The following is a 14,667-nucleotide window of genomic DNA, read 5'->3' as shown; positions in this document are numbered from 1 at the left end:
CTAGTGTTTTGTTGAGGACTTTTGCATCTATATTCACCAGTGATATTGGCCTGTAATTTTCTTTTTTTGTAATACCTTTGTCTGGTTTTGGTATCAGGGTGATGATGGCCTCATATAATGAGTTTGGGATTGTTCCTTCTTCTGCAATATTTTGAGAAGGATGGGTGTTAGCTCTTCTCTAAATGTTTGGTAGAATTCACCTGTGAAGCCATCTGGTCCTGGACTTTTGTTTGTTGGAAGATTTTTAATCACAGTTTCAATTTCATTACTTGTGATTGGTCTGTTCATATTTTCTATTTCTTCCTGGTTCAGTCTTGGAAGCTTATACTTTTCTAAGAATTTGTCCATTTCTCCAGGTTGTCCATTTTACTGGCATAGTGTTGCTTGTAGTAGTCTCTTAGGATGCTTTGTATTTCTGCGGTGTCTGTTGTAACTTCTCCTTTTTCATTTCTAATTTTATTGATTTGATTCCTCTCCCTCTTTTTCTTGATAAGTCTGGCTAAAGGTTTATCAATTTTGTTTATCTTCTCAAAGAACCAGCTTTTAGTTTTATTGATCTTTGCTATTGTTTTCTTCGTTTCTTTTTCACTTATTTCTGCTCTGATCTTTATGATTTCTTTCCTTCTACTAACTTTGGGTTTTGTTTGTTCTTCTTTCTCTAGTTCCTTTAGGTGTAAGGTTAGATTGTTTATTTGAGATTTTTCTTGTTTCTTGAGGTAGGCTCGTATTGCTTTAAACTTCCCTCTTAGAACTGCTTTTGCTGCATCCCATAGGTTTTGGATCATCGTGTTTTTGTTGTAATTTGTCTCTAGGTATTTTTGATTTCCTCTTTCATTTCTTCAGTGATCTCTTGGTTATTTAGTAATGTATTGTTTAGCCTCCATGTGTTTGTGTTTTTTACGTTGTTTTCCCTGTAATTGATTTCTAATCTCATAACGAGCATTGTGGTCAGAAAAGATGGTTGATGTGATTTCAATTTTCTTAAATTTACTGAGGCTTGATTTGTGACCCAAGATGTGATGTCTCCTGGAGAATGTTCTGTGTGCACTTGAGAAGAAAGTGTAATCTGCTGTTTTTGGATGGAATGTCCTATAAATATCAATTAAATCTATCTGGTCTATTGTGTCATTTAAAGATTGTGTTTCCTTATTAATTTTCTGTCTGGATGATCTCTCCATTGGTGTAAGTGAGGTGTTAAAATCCCCCACTATTATTGTGTTGCTGTCAATTTCCTCTTTTATAGCTGTTAGCAGTTGCCTTATGTATTGAAGTGCTCCTATGTTGGGTGCATATATATTTATAATTGTTATATCATCTTCTTGGATTGGTCCCTTGATCATTACGTAGTGTTCTTCCTTGTCTCTTTTAACATTCTTTATTTTAAAGTCTATTTTATCTGATATGAGTATTGCTACTCCAGCTTTCTTTTGATTTCCATTTGCATGTAATATCTTTTTCCATCCCCTCACTTTCAGTCTGTATGTGTCCCTAGGTCTGAAGTGGGTCTCTTGTAGACAGCATATATATGGGTCTTGTATTTGTATCCATTCAGTGAGCCTGTGTCTTTTGTTTGGAGCACTTAATCCATTCATATTTAAGGTAATTATTGATATGTATGTCCCTATTACCATTTTCTTAACTGTTATGGGTTTGTTTTTGTAGGTCCTTTTCTTCTCTTGTGTTTCCCACTTAGAGAAGTTCCTTTAGCATTTGTTGTAGAGCTGGGTTGGTGGTGCTGAATTCTCTTAGCTTTTGCTTGTCTGTAAAGCTTTTGATTTCTCCATTGAATCTGAATGAGATCCTTACTGGGTAGAGTAGTCTTGGCTGCAGGTTCTTCCCTTTCATCACTTTAAATGCATCGTGCCACTCCCTTCTGGATTGTAGAGTTTCTGCTGAGAGATCAGCTGTTAACCTTATGGGAGTTCCCTTGAATGTTATTTGTCATTTTTCCCTTGTTGCTTTCAGTAATTTTTCTTTGTCTTTAATTTTTGTCAGTTTGATTACTATGTGTCTTGGTGTTTTTCTCCTTGGGTTTATCCTGCCTGCGACTCCCTGCACTTCCTGGATTTGGGTGGGTATTACTTTTCCCATGTTAGGGAAGTTTTTGACTATAATCTCTTCAAATATTTTCTCGGGTCCTTTCTCTCTCTCTTCTCCTTCTGGGACCCCTATAATGTGAATATTGGTGTGTTTAATGTTGTCCCAGAGGTTATCTTAGGCTGTCTTCATTTCTTTTCATTCCTTTTTTCTTTATTCTGTGCCACGGCAGTGAATTCCACCATTCTGTCTTCCAGGTGACTTGTCTGTTCTTCTGCCTCAGTTATTCTGCTCTTGATTCCTTCTAGTATAGTTTTCATTTCAGTTATTGTATTGTTCATCTCTGTTTGTTTGTTCTTTAATTCTTCTAGGTCTTTGTTAAACATTTCTTGCATCTTCTTGATCTTTGCCTCCATTCTTTTTCTGAGGTCCTGGATCATCTTCACTATCATTATTCTGAATTCTTTTTCTGGAAGGTTGCCTATCTCCACTTCATTTAATTGTTTTTCTGGGGTTTTATCTTGTTCCTTCATCTGGTATATAGTCCTCTGCCTTTTCATTTTGTCTCTATTTCTGTGAATGTGGTTTTCCTTCCACAGCCTGCAGAATTGTAGTTCTTCTTGCTTCTGCTGTCTGCCCTCTGGTGGATGAGGCTATCTAAGAGGCTTGTGCAAGCTTCTTGATGGGCAGGACTGGTGGTGGGTAGAGCTGGGTGTTGCTCTGGTGGGCAGAGCTCAGTAAAACTTTAGTCCGCTTGTCTGCTGATGGGTGGGGCTGAGTTCCCTCCCTGTTGGTTGTTTGGCCTGAGGCGACCCAGCACTGGAGTCTACAGGCTCTTTGGTTGGGCTAATGGCGGACTCTGGGAGGGCTCACTCCAAGGAGTACTTCCCAGAACTTCTGCTGCCAGTGTCCCCCCATCCCCACGGTAAGCCACAGCCACCCCCCGCCTCTGCAGGAGACCCTCCAACACCAGCAGGTAGGTCTGGTTCAGTCTCCTATGGGGTCACTGCTCCTTCCCCTGGGTCCTGATGCGCACACTACTTTGTGTGTGCCCTCCAAAAGTGGAGTCTCTGTTTCCCCCAGTCCTGTCGAAGTCCTGCAGTCAAATCCCGCTAGCCTTCAAAGTCTGATTCTCTAGGAATTCCTCCTGTTGTCAGACCCCCAGATTGGGAAGCCTGACATGGGGCTCAGAACCTTCACTCCAGTGGGTGGACTTCTGTGGTATAATTGTTCTCCAGTCTGTGAGTCACCCACCCAGCAGTTATGGGACTTGATTTTATTGTGATTGCACCCCTCCTACTATCTCATTGCGGCTTCTCCTTTGTCTTTGGATGTGGGGTATCTTTTTTGGTGAGTTCCAGTGTCTTTCTGTCGATGATTGTTCAGCAGTTAGTTGTGATTCCAGTGCTCTCGCAAGAGGGAGTGAGCGCACGTTCTTCTGCTCCGCCATCTTGAACCAATCTCCCTATGACACATATATTTAAAAGTGGTGGTAACTCTGTAAGTGTGCTGGTTGCTTGCCTCTTAACCTCTCTGGTCTATAAGTTATTTAGACCTTGACCTGGTGAACGTTTGAATGGAATCTAAATGAAGATATTGAATGGTATCTTCTAAGAATGGCTGAGGATTTACTCTTCTTTAAATATTGAGGTGGAATACTAGACCCAGCTTTCTTATTTTCAGGATAGTTTTAATGTTTTATTGTGAGATGGCTCAGCTCTGCACCCCCTGTGGCCTATGAGTTCTTCCTGAGTTTTAGGCCCAGACCTTAAAGCCCCTGGCACTTAGTTTTGCTATGTAATAGGGAACCCAGAGAGAACAGAACGCTCAAGCTTTCATTGCTAATTAATGGGAGAAGTTCCACCCTGGGGAAGTATTACCATGGTGAGAGCAACCTTGAAACTATAGATGGAGCCATTATATCAGCAGACCTAGACATCCAGGAGCGAGATTGAACCAAAGGATTCAGTTTATCATGGCCATCCCCTCTGTCCCACCCATGGGACACTTGTATGAAGACCAGTCGTTTTATCCAGGAGAAAAAAGTATTGGATCTGGTAGTTAAGGATGAATGCAGTAATTTGCTGTTTAGTCATTCTTAGGTGGTTCTCAAACTTGAGGTGAGCAGGGAGAGTGATCACCATAGAGCATGGTATTGGGGAGGCCTCACAGGGGCCTTAGACTTGGTCTTTAGGAAAGGCTGGGGGGTGGACTTCAGTGAGAAGAGGAAGGTGATCCAGGTTGGGAGAACAGTGTGAATGTAGAAGCTGTGTTTAGGGAATGATGCATGGAGCAGTTTTGCTGGAGTGGAGGGTTTGTTTGTGTGAAACAAAGATGCTCCAAGTGTGTACAGCAAGGCCCCTGGGTTTGGTGCAGATGCCCCCTGGAACCAAACAACATGAAAGGGCTGACCTGGCCTCCAACCACTGCTCTGTTTTTGTAGATTGTGATTCTGCGTAAGATTTTACCTGCAACCAAGGGTGTGATTATGCTGCTTAGAAGTTTGAAATTCACCAGTGCAGAGGACTTCTAGTTAAACATATGGATCGAACGTGTGTTTATTTCCATTCCTTCCTGAAAACCCACTAAAATAGCAATAAAAGTTATAAAAAAGTATAATGATAAAGGAATGGGAGAGGAGAAAAAGCATATGGGAGATTGTAATCAGAGTTTAGTTGCTGATGGATAAATGGCAGAGTTGCGAAAGCTGAAACCCAAGCTTCCGGTGTGGGGTTTCCACCCGGAAGGCAGCCAATTTGCACCATGGAGCCCTGGAAAGCCTCAGCGATCAGAAACATATGGGGTGTGTGTGTGAATGTGTATGTGTATGTGTATGTGTATGTGTAATGAGACAAAAAACTTGGAAGTTTAAAATTTGTGCAGGGAGCAGCTAGATTTCTAGTTGTCAGCCATCGCTCCCAACCCTCTGCCATGTGTATGTGTGCACACACAGACATGCACACACACACATGTTCACATACACGCACGTGAGTACTGCTAACGTAAGAAGTTCCTGGGAGAGTAGAACCAGTGTGGAGAACACAGCCATAGCCGAAGGCAGAGATGAACTCAGGAAAAAAGGATTAAGTGAGGATGCTGTCTCCAGGGTAAAGACAGGAAGGTTTTTTTTGCTGGGGAAAGTGACCAGTCTAAGGGAAGAAAACTATAGATTGTGATATTTGGGGATCTTCTAGTGAAACAGCTGAGTGAATCCAGAAATCAACTTTTAGACATTTTAACACTCAGGTGTGAGGGTTGATATAAAGGTATCTTCGGACATTCAGGGTTTCAAAAAATTAACTTTGATGCATCCTTTCTCAGAAACTCCTAGACAATTTCTTCTACCAGACAAGAGGAAACAGAGAAAGAAGTCCTGAGATGCAGGACACAGGAGACTCTGTTCAGGGGCCAAGAGGAGGGTGAGGGAAGATGACTCAGGGCAGGAATGTAGGGCAGGCAGGCCTGGAGGACAGCTGTCCACGCTGGACAAAGGGTGCCTGGAGAAATGAGGCCCAGAGTTAAGTGATCCTGGGAGGCCACCAGCCCTGTCAGAATCTGGGGGTGAATTTGTGATAGGTCCTTGAAAACCAAGCAGAATAAAACACGCAGTTCTTAACTCTAGAGAAACAGAAAAAAGGTGTACAAGTAAGCAAATGTATGTATAGTATTCTACAAAGTCATAATCCAAACTCTGAATATTGAGTTAATGTTGGTTTTCTAAATTGGGAGGATGGGGGAGGAGAGAGCCTTGTGTGTGTTGGGGGGTGGAGTACAAGAACTAAATCCTCAGCTTTGCTAGTGGAAAGTCCATAAGTCATATCTAATTTGGCAGAACTCAAGAAATTATGGAGTAAGCATTTATTTAGAAGTACGACTGTCAATAGAAGAAGCAGTCAAGAGCTGAAAGTAGTTGTTGCCTCTGGGGAGCAGAAGTCAGCAGTGGGGAGAAGGAGGGCGGGAGACACTGCTTTTCGTTGTATCTCCTGTAGTACTGTTTGTGTTTCAAACCATAGATACATGATTCCTTTGCTAACAAATAAAAATAAATAAAAATCACTGGTTGGGAGAATTTATGAGAAAGGTGGGAAGGTTCCAGATTATTGTGAGCCTTGCATACTGATTCAAGGTTTTGACTCGAGCCTGACATAAGGAGTCGGTCTGCTGGGGTTACCCTGGTGGCGGTTTATTGGCTGGATTGGATAAGGAGATTAGTTCAGAGACAGTGGGACGTAGAAATGGAAAGTCCAGGGCAGGGAGACGAAATAAACAGAAGCCCTCGGGCTGAGTGGCTTACTGACATCTGTAGGAAAGGAAGAGTCGGGAATGATGGTGTTGTTTTATCCCTGGGAGGAGGACTGATGCAGGGAGGACGGGGAAAGGCTCAGGTTTGGGGCGAGAGGGATGGCGTTTAGTGGAATCCAAAGTGGCAGCAGGTCAGGACGGCAAGGCAGTCCAGCAAGCGGAATTCAGATGCAGTCTGTGAACAGGGACTGGGAACTACTTGAGGAGAAGCCATTTTTAGGGAGGCTTGGAGTTTGAAAGAATTGTTGAAGAGGTGGCAACAAAAGTCAGCTAGGAGGCTAACCCTGAAAGCTGAGGAAAGTATCAGACCAAAGCGCCATAGTCATGTGGATAAGATCAGAATTCAGAGATGGTATGACAAGGTAGTTAGGGAACAAAGACCCTCCAACACTTTGGAATCGTACAGTGTAATCCATTTTGGGTTCCTTTTGCATTGGGTTAACCTCGTTTTCTTCAGTGGTCTCTCTCTCTTATTTTTTTAAAACTCCTTTTCTCCCCCTTCCCCTTTCAAATTTATAATGGAAAATTCAGGTATACAGCAAATTTGAGAGAATAGCAATGAATCCCTTGTAACCATTGCCTGGTTCTAACAGTTAATATTTTGTTTTATCTGATCTTCCCACTTTTCAGGGGAGGGGACCAATGAATTGTAAAGCAAATCCTAGTCATCATATCCTAGGATCCATAAATACATCACATACACCTCTAACAGATGAGTGTTTTGTTTTAAACATAACCAAAATGCCATTATCCCACCCAACACAATTAACAATATTTCCTTATGTCATGCGCAGTCTGTGTTGCGTTTTCCCCAGTTGTCTTAAAAATGTTTTCACGCTTGATTTGTTTGAATCAGATCCAAACTCAAGATCAACACATTGCTTTTGGCTGATCTCATAAGTCTCTCTTATTCTATAAGTTCCCCCACCCTTTCTTGTTTTTTTCTGGCTCTTTATTTGTTGAAGATCCTGGGCATCTGTCTTGTAGAATTTCTCACATTCTGGATATGGCTGATTGTGACTCCTGGTGTTGTGTTACATGTTCCTTTATTCCTTATCTTTCCTGGTAAACTGGTCGTTAGATATGGAGGCTTAATTAGATTCAGATTCATTTTTGAAAATTGAAATATAATTTACACACAGTGAGATAAACAGATCTTAGTTATACAGTTCACTGAGCTTTGACAAATGCATACACTTATGTAACTCACACTCCATCAAAATGTAAAATATTTCTATCACCCTGCGGAGTTCCCTTTCTTACTTTCTTCTGATCACTTCTTCCATGTGTATGTGGAAATCAAGTTACACCTACCAAGCACAGCTGAGGATTTTTACTCTCTGCTCTAGCCCTGCCTTGCCCATGGATATTTTAGGGCCAACTTTGGAAAGATTGCTTCCTCAACAAAAGATAATGTGGAGAGTCCTGCTGTCATTTGCACCAACTCTTCTTCTCGTGGTCATGCAACGTATTTTCACTGGCACCTTATATCAGGATAATTTCAGTTTCAAGGAACAAAAATTGGGATCCAAATTGGCTTGAATAATGAAGAGAATTCACTGCCTCATGTAACTAAAAATTCTAGATGTAGATCCTGGTTTCAAGTGAACCATGATCCAGTGGCTCAACAGTATCCCTGAGACTGGCTTTTTTTCCCCATTTTTCTGCTCTGCCATCTACTGGGTCAACTTCATATTGTGTTTGGGTCCAAGATGGCAGCCAGTCCCAGGACTGCATACTTTCTCAGTCATACCCAGCAAAGAAGAGAGACTATAGTCTTCCCACCATAACTAGCAAAAGCCGTGAGATTCATCCTGATGGGCTCAGCATAGGTCACTTGCCCACTTCTGGTCCAGTCAACACTTCAACTCCAGGGTTGGGAGTACAGTCAGGTGCCCCAGAGCCACTTGGATCTCTGACATGGAAATCAGGAGCTGTTGGTAAAGAGGGATGAGTTGCTGGTGGGGGCAACCACAGATGTCTGCTAGGAGCATCTAAGCCCTAGAAGCCTCCGTGACTGGAGCCCACCTGGCTGTGCCTTCCCGGAGGAGCCAAACTCCTGTGCCAGACCCCACACCAGACCCTTCCTCACCCTCCTCCTTGCCAGCCATCCTGAGATTTCTCTAGCATTTGAGCGGAGGGGTGAGGCGGTCACTATATTCATTCTGAGCTTGATGTTTGCAGCTGGGAGAAACGCACAGACCCCCGAGGCAGGTTCTACTACGTGGACCACAACACTCGGACCACCACCTGGCAGCGCCCCACGGCCGAGTACGTGCGGAGCTATGAGCAGTGGCAGTCCCAGCGCAACCAGCTCCAGGGCGCCATGCAGCACTTCAGCCAAAGATTCCTCTACCAGGTGAGCGGCCGGGGGCCAGCCACGAGGGAGGGGAGCCTCCCAGCGGCCACGCACATTCTCCGTCGACCTGTTTGGTGAGCAGGGAAGATGGTGGCTAGAAATGTCAGTGCTCTGACACTGGAGATTTTACTCATCACAGTGAAATTCCTCAAACTCCAGTGTTTCTAACTTAGTGACTCAATGTCCACCTTCTGTGTTTATGGACTCAGTATGTGTATCTGAAATTGAATTCCCCCATCTTTCTTCCAGGACTGGATTTCTCTTCTGGTCCCTCCATCCAAGTCCATTTACCCAGACTTGAGACCTGAAGATTGCTGTGACCTCTCCCATACCTTGCCTTTTCAAATCAAAGCAGTCACCCAAATCCTTCCCTTTCTATTGCTGCTACTGGTTTTCTTTAGATGTTTATTATCTGACAGGTTCTGAAGGATGGAGGGACCTTAAAGTTCATCTGGATTTGGGGTGGGCAAACTATGGCCTTTGGGCCAAACGGGCCCCCAGCTAGTTTTGTAAATAAAGTTTTATCGGAACACAAGCACACCCCATAGTGTGGGTATTGACTGTGGCTGCTTTCATGCTACAATGGCAGAGTTGAGTAGCCACAACAAAGACTAGGTGGCCCATAAAGCCTAAAATGTTGTGGCCCTTTACAGAAAAAGTGTATTGACCCCCGGTCTAAATCAGCCTCCTTCTATCTGATTCCTGATTTTCCTCTGTCCTTCCCACCTGAATGATTAAGGCAGCCTTGGAATTGTCTCTTTGCTGTCATTCTCTCTCCTCCAATCTGTACTGCCTGTTTCTAGCAGAGCAGTCTTCAAATATCACTGTCATTTTGTCACTTTTTTTTTTCTTTTTAACTTTTTGGCCGTGCCACGCAGCTGTGGGATCTTAGTTTCCGAACCAGGGATCAAACCTGGGTCCCCTGCAGTGGAAGCTCGGAGTCCTAACCACAGGACCACCAGGGAATTCCCTGTTTTGTCACTTTAAAAAAAAATCACTGTGGAAGATTTAAGGAATGGGGCTTTGCTCTACATTGTTAATCACTGGCTCAAAACCTTCTGTGGTCATTACCTACAGAATAACATTTAAACCTTCTAGTCCTGAAGTCAGAGTGTTGTGGTCCCAAATTAACTGTCTAATGGTCTCCCATACTGGGTCCCTTTAGGAACCTTCCTTCCTGGGTCTCTGTCTCATTAGAGCCCCTACCAGCAGCCTGGTGCTTGGTGGGGAGCCCAGCCACACAGCTTCTTTGGCAGAGAGAAGTGGTATTCCCAAGTGGGAACTCTGATTACATTTTCTCAGAGGCCCTTGAACTTGAAGCTTTGTTCCCCCTGCAGTGGAACCTGCACAGGGTGTGGTATATCGGAAGTTGGAAACTTTTTGAGCTGGTCTAGGACATCACCACGTTTAACTCACATTGTTTCTATTTGAAATGAACTTTAACCCCACAACCCATTTCTAAATGCTCAGAAAACCTGTAATTCCAGTTAATAACATTCATCATCAGCTTTGCCATCATTTCCAGCTCTTTCTCTGCTCACCCAAAGCAGGAGCTACCCCATCAACCAGAAGGCATGGTGGCATTGGCCTTGGCTGGCTTGTTCCTTCTTCTGTCTGTGGGGGCTGATTGCTCGTCATATAGTGTTTCCTTAGTATGGATAAGCATAAAGTCTGGTGTTTGTCACATTGAGTTGCCTCCAAGGTCAGCTATGATGCCTGGCTACAACCCGTGCCCAGTGGTCTACCTGGTGCAGCACTGCTGGGCATCTGACCTCCCACTCCACAGCCCCCTTCATACATGCCGGGCATCCAGTTCTGGCATGTTTCAAAATTGGATGGAATCTGGTCCTTCTCTGCATTTCAGAAATTATTCCGTTTGAGCTGGGCCCCAAAGACTTTCCCTGCCATTTTCTTGGCTGCAAAACTGGAAAGGTCTGGGCATCTTTGTCCTTTGACTTAGAGACAAGGACGCGTTTTAGGAGCCTCACATGGTTTTGTTTCCCTGCTTACCCGACTTCTTAAATTAAAAAAGAAAACTCCATTGAAGGACTCTTTTTTTTTCCCTACCCTCCCATGCACTGTGTAGGTTCTGTCAGTTGACCCAGATGTTTGGTGTGTGAAAGGGAAGATTCTGGAGCTCATGTCTGCTCAGTCTTTTGGAGCCTTCATTCCTCTCTCCTGCCTCTCTCATTTTAGCAACATCATTCCAGGCCTGTAGAGGTAGAACTTTGACTTGGAGTGTTCCCTAAAAGTAAAGATTCAGCGCTTAAAAGAAAATGTTCTCTCTGAGTCCTCTAACATGGTTTTCTCAGCTTGGCTGGGGATCCAGGAGGTTTCTGGATGGAGGTGCTGGTTCCCTTTTGTTCCTGAAACAAGACCTATATTGAAAAACGTGGTAGGAATCTTTTTTGGGTCAGCTTTCAATGTCTCTCTGTTGATTCCCCTCCCCTCTGGGTTTGGTTTACCCCTCTTGTTTGCTATGGTGCCATGTCCTGGTTACAAGTAAGAAGAGTCGCTTTCATAGAGTTATTTTGGGGTTTGGCCTTGGCCCAGGGTTTGACTCGGAAGACTTAAGAGCTGATACCATACCATTGGCTTCCCCTCCCCCTCCTGCTGCTGCTGCTGGGCTGAAACCAGGCCCTTGTTCTTCTTTGCTGCCTGCAGAGAACACGAAATACAGTTCAATATGGGAAATCAAGGGAATCCCAGATGGCAGTCTCCTGCATTCCTTCCTGCCTCAGTGCATACCTTTTTCGGGGGGGGGGCCTCACTGTTATCATCCCCTTATCTCTGACAAGTTTCCCTCTCCTGACGCCCCAGTGTGCCGTTGTTACTCGTGATCATCGTGCACATACTTGCACTTGGCCGCTGCAGTTTCGATTTGCCCTCTGTTTTGTGGTCCTGCTGCGGTCCACCGAGCATGCCCAGCCCAGTCGTGTGCATCTTGTAATTGCGACGGGACTCTGCTTGCAGCCTACTACTGTTTCTGTGGCGACTCCTCCGCCACTCCTGCCTGATCCTCCCCTGATAATCAAAGGTGTAGCCAGTGTTGGCAAGACTGAAGCAAATCATCCTGCGGCTCCTAACGTATGGACGCCCAAGTGCTTTATCCAGAAACAGACAACTTGTTTCTTGCTCTGCAAAGAGCCCCTTGGATCAAATTCTCAAGCACCTGGGTTTTGTCCTGTGCCCAGTGGGTGCATCCTTAAAAACAACAACAACAAAAAAGGAGCCTGCTTTCCACACTGTAACCTCTTTGCCCTTCCCAGAGCTTGTCTTGCCCTCGGCTGTGTTTGCTAGACATTCTTTATTTCTGAGTTTGTATCTTAAAATATTACTGGAACTAAATGCTTTTAGTCCCTAAGGGACTTGAACTCACGTGAGCCCTCTGGCTCATGGCCTGCACCCCAGTTCTTCCAGCCCAGGGATGGTTACCAGGAAAATTATTCAACAGCATTCCTTTCTCTTCTTAATAATAAAGGAAACTGTCTTGTCTCTTAGAGTCACCTGCACATCCCAGGATCTCTTCTCTGACCGCAGTCCCCTCCCCCGCCATACCCCTTTCTCTGTGCTTTTCCAGCCATGCTCCAGGTAACACTTGGGATCTCTCATTTCAGGGGAAGGTGTGGCAGGAGAGAAGGGGCAGTTGGTTGGCTCACTGGAGATGTGGGGTTTTTGGGTTTTGGTTTTCTGGCCAGGATATATAGCTTTGAATTTTTTGTGTCTTCTTGGCTTCTGTTCACTTCCTTTAAACATTTTTCAAGTTGTACTATATACATTAGGGAAGAAATATCCTCAAGTGCTTTGCTTTAACTGTAAGAGGTAAAATGATTATGAGCGTCAGCTTCCACTGACCCATTTCACGTGTCGCTCGTGTTTTTCAGTCTCTGGTCTCTCACCCTTCCTGTCCGCCTCCTCTTCTCTCCGCCTCTAGGGATGAGAATGAGAGGATACCAAAGACATTTTTCAAAAAACCACCTTCATGAAAGAGAGCCAACACTGTGTGAACATTTAATCTCTGACATTAAAAAAAAAAAAGGCAAAGATTAAGAAAGGGGCCGTTAAACATTTTTTGTTTCTAGTTCAGTGCAGGTCGCGAAGCCTGTCAGAAAAAAGACCTTTTGGTGTGTTGATTTGTAGAGTCAGGCAAGAGACGACTGTAAGCCCGCTGAAGCCCTGTTGGTACCAGTTGGGAGCTAATTTCCCAGCAGAGCTGCTGAATGCTTTGCAGATCATCCACTTACTCTGGTGGGGGAGAAAAAAGGCCTGAATCAGCCAAAACAATTGCACCAAATGCTGCTGCTTTTAATTTCTTAGAATGACTTTTCTGTAGCCCTTCCCTTTTGCGAGGACACTGGTCCAGCTCAACGTCACCCGCCGCCTCCTACTTGGCTTCATTGTCTGAAGCGCGTGCATGTTTCACAAGGTAGTTCCTTCCCTTCTGTTGCCGCGTGTTTTTTGTACCCACTGTTCTTGTTATGTATTAACTACGAAAAAGGTGGAGGAGCTTGGGTTTTATGACATGCCAACTCCCCTCACCTCGCCTCTCCTCCACACACATACCATAATAACCACCGTGAATTCGGGAAGTTTTCTTTCAGCAGCCCTCAGACAAATCGGAACAGTGGTGGGGGTCGTAAGCACACCCTCGAGGCTGAGGGCAACATGCCCTAAATCCAGGACAGCCCGGCTTCCCGCACCTTCGAGCAGTTTTGCACTGCCTGGTTAGGAGGCCCTCTGCTGGAAGGGGGCTCCGTCCATCAAGGAACCTATGGTTTCAAGACTGAAATGTCTTTGTTGGAACTTGCTTTGGAAGAGTCACTTGTAGCTGCCACCTCAGAAAGAAAGTTTCTCTGTCCTTTCAGCAGGGGGTGGAGGGAGGGCCGTGGAAGGGGGTTCGTTGGCAGTTGAGTTCTACCAATGTTTTCTCAAGCCGAGACTGAGCTCCATTCATCCTCCTGCCCGTGTGTGTGGCTCCACCGCCCCCAGACGGGGCCCGCCAGGCAGCCCGAAGTCTGCATTGAGAACTTGATCCCCCTCATGTAACAATTAAATTTTAGTAAGTGAAATAAAAATGCTTTGGCACCAAAAAAAAAAAAAAAAGGAAAAAAGGAAAAAAAAGGAGAGAGAAAAAGCAAGCCAGCGGGGAACAATACTTGTCTTATTTCAGTGTGAAGAGTCTTTGACAGCACCCCCGTTCCCCGCAGGCTATGAGAACTCTTGGGCCACTGCAGCCCTGCCCCAGGGACCCCGCAGCAGAGTGACGCTGGGGGTGGAGGTTCTAATGTAAACAGTGACCCTGAAGGCCCGGAGTCAGCTCCCCCTTCTTTCTCCTGTCTCCCCTTCTCTCTCTCCCTCTCTGTCTCTGTCTCTCTGTCTCTCTGTCTCTGTCTCTCTCTGCCTCTGTCTCTCTGTCTCTGTCTCTCTCTGTCTCTGTCTGTCTCTCTCTGTCTCTGTCTCTCTCTGTCTCTCTGTCTCTGTCTCTCTCTGCCTCTGTCTCTGTCTGTCTCTGTCTCTGTCTCTGTCTTTGTCTCTCTCTCTCTCTGTCTCTCTCTCTCATCATCTCGCCCCCAGCCCCACCTCCCCAGACAGACGCACACAGAACACTGAACAACTTCAGGTTCAGGCCGGAGGAGAAGAAAGGTGCTTTGTGAAGGGAAGCAAAACATTCCTGGGGGAGGTGAGGGGCCCGGGGCCTGAATGGCCCTCAGTCTGCCGCACACCGCTGCTCCCTCTCCCCGCGCCCAGGAGGGAGGAGGGCCCAGCCCCCAGCCAGGAAGCTCTGGGCGTGGGCAGGGTTTGTGGGAATGATTTCATTGGAAAGGCCTGCGATATTTTTTCCCCTCCCGTGTGTGGTTCTTGGAGAAAGTTGGAGGTGGTGGTGATTTCAGCCGCCTTGGCCGCCTTGAGCAGTAGCCGAGCGGCTGACGCACCGGCCGGCCGCGCTTTGCCGGGCAGCCCCGCTCCGG

General features: G+C 45.4%; 1 protein-coding gene across 2 annotated transcripts in view; it reads left to right on the top strand.

Moving 5' to 3' along the window:
• WWP2 (WW domain containing E3 ubiquitin protein ligase 2) overlaps nucleotides 1-14,667 on the top strand; it is a 145,721-nt gene that overhangs the window by 115,768 nt on the left and 15,286 nt on the right. For both annotated transcript variants that reach the window (XM_027119422.1, XM_027119423.1), the window contains exon 10: nucleotides 8,524-8,698. In XM_027119422.1, the coding sequence (XP_026975223.1) occupies nucleotides 8,524-8,698 (175 nt within the window). The remainder of the gene's footprint in view (nucleotides 1-8,523; nucleotides 8,699-14,667) is intronic.

This window comes from Aethalodelphis obliquidens, unplaced genomic scaffold (genome assembly GCF_003676395.1).
Source record: "Aethalodelphis obliquidens isolate GAN/ISIS:26980383/991018 unplaced genomic scaffold, ASM367639v1 scaffold20, whole genome shotgun sequence".
NCBI classification, from domain to species: Eukaryota; Metazoa; Chordata; class Mammalia; order Artiodactyla; family Delphinidae; genus Aethalodelphis; species Aethalodelphis obliquidens.
This window is presented reverse-complemented; position numbering and strand designations above follow the sequence as displayed.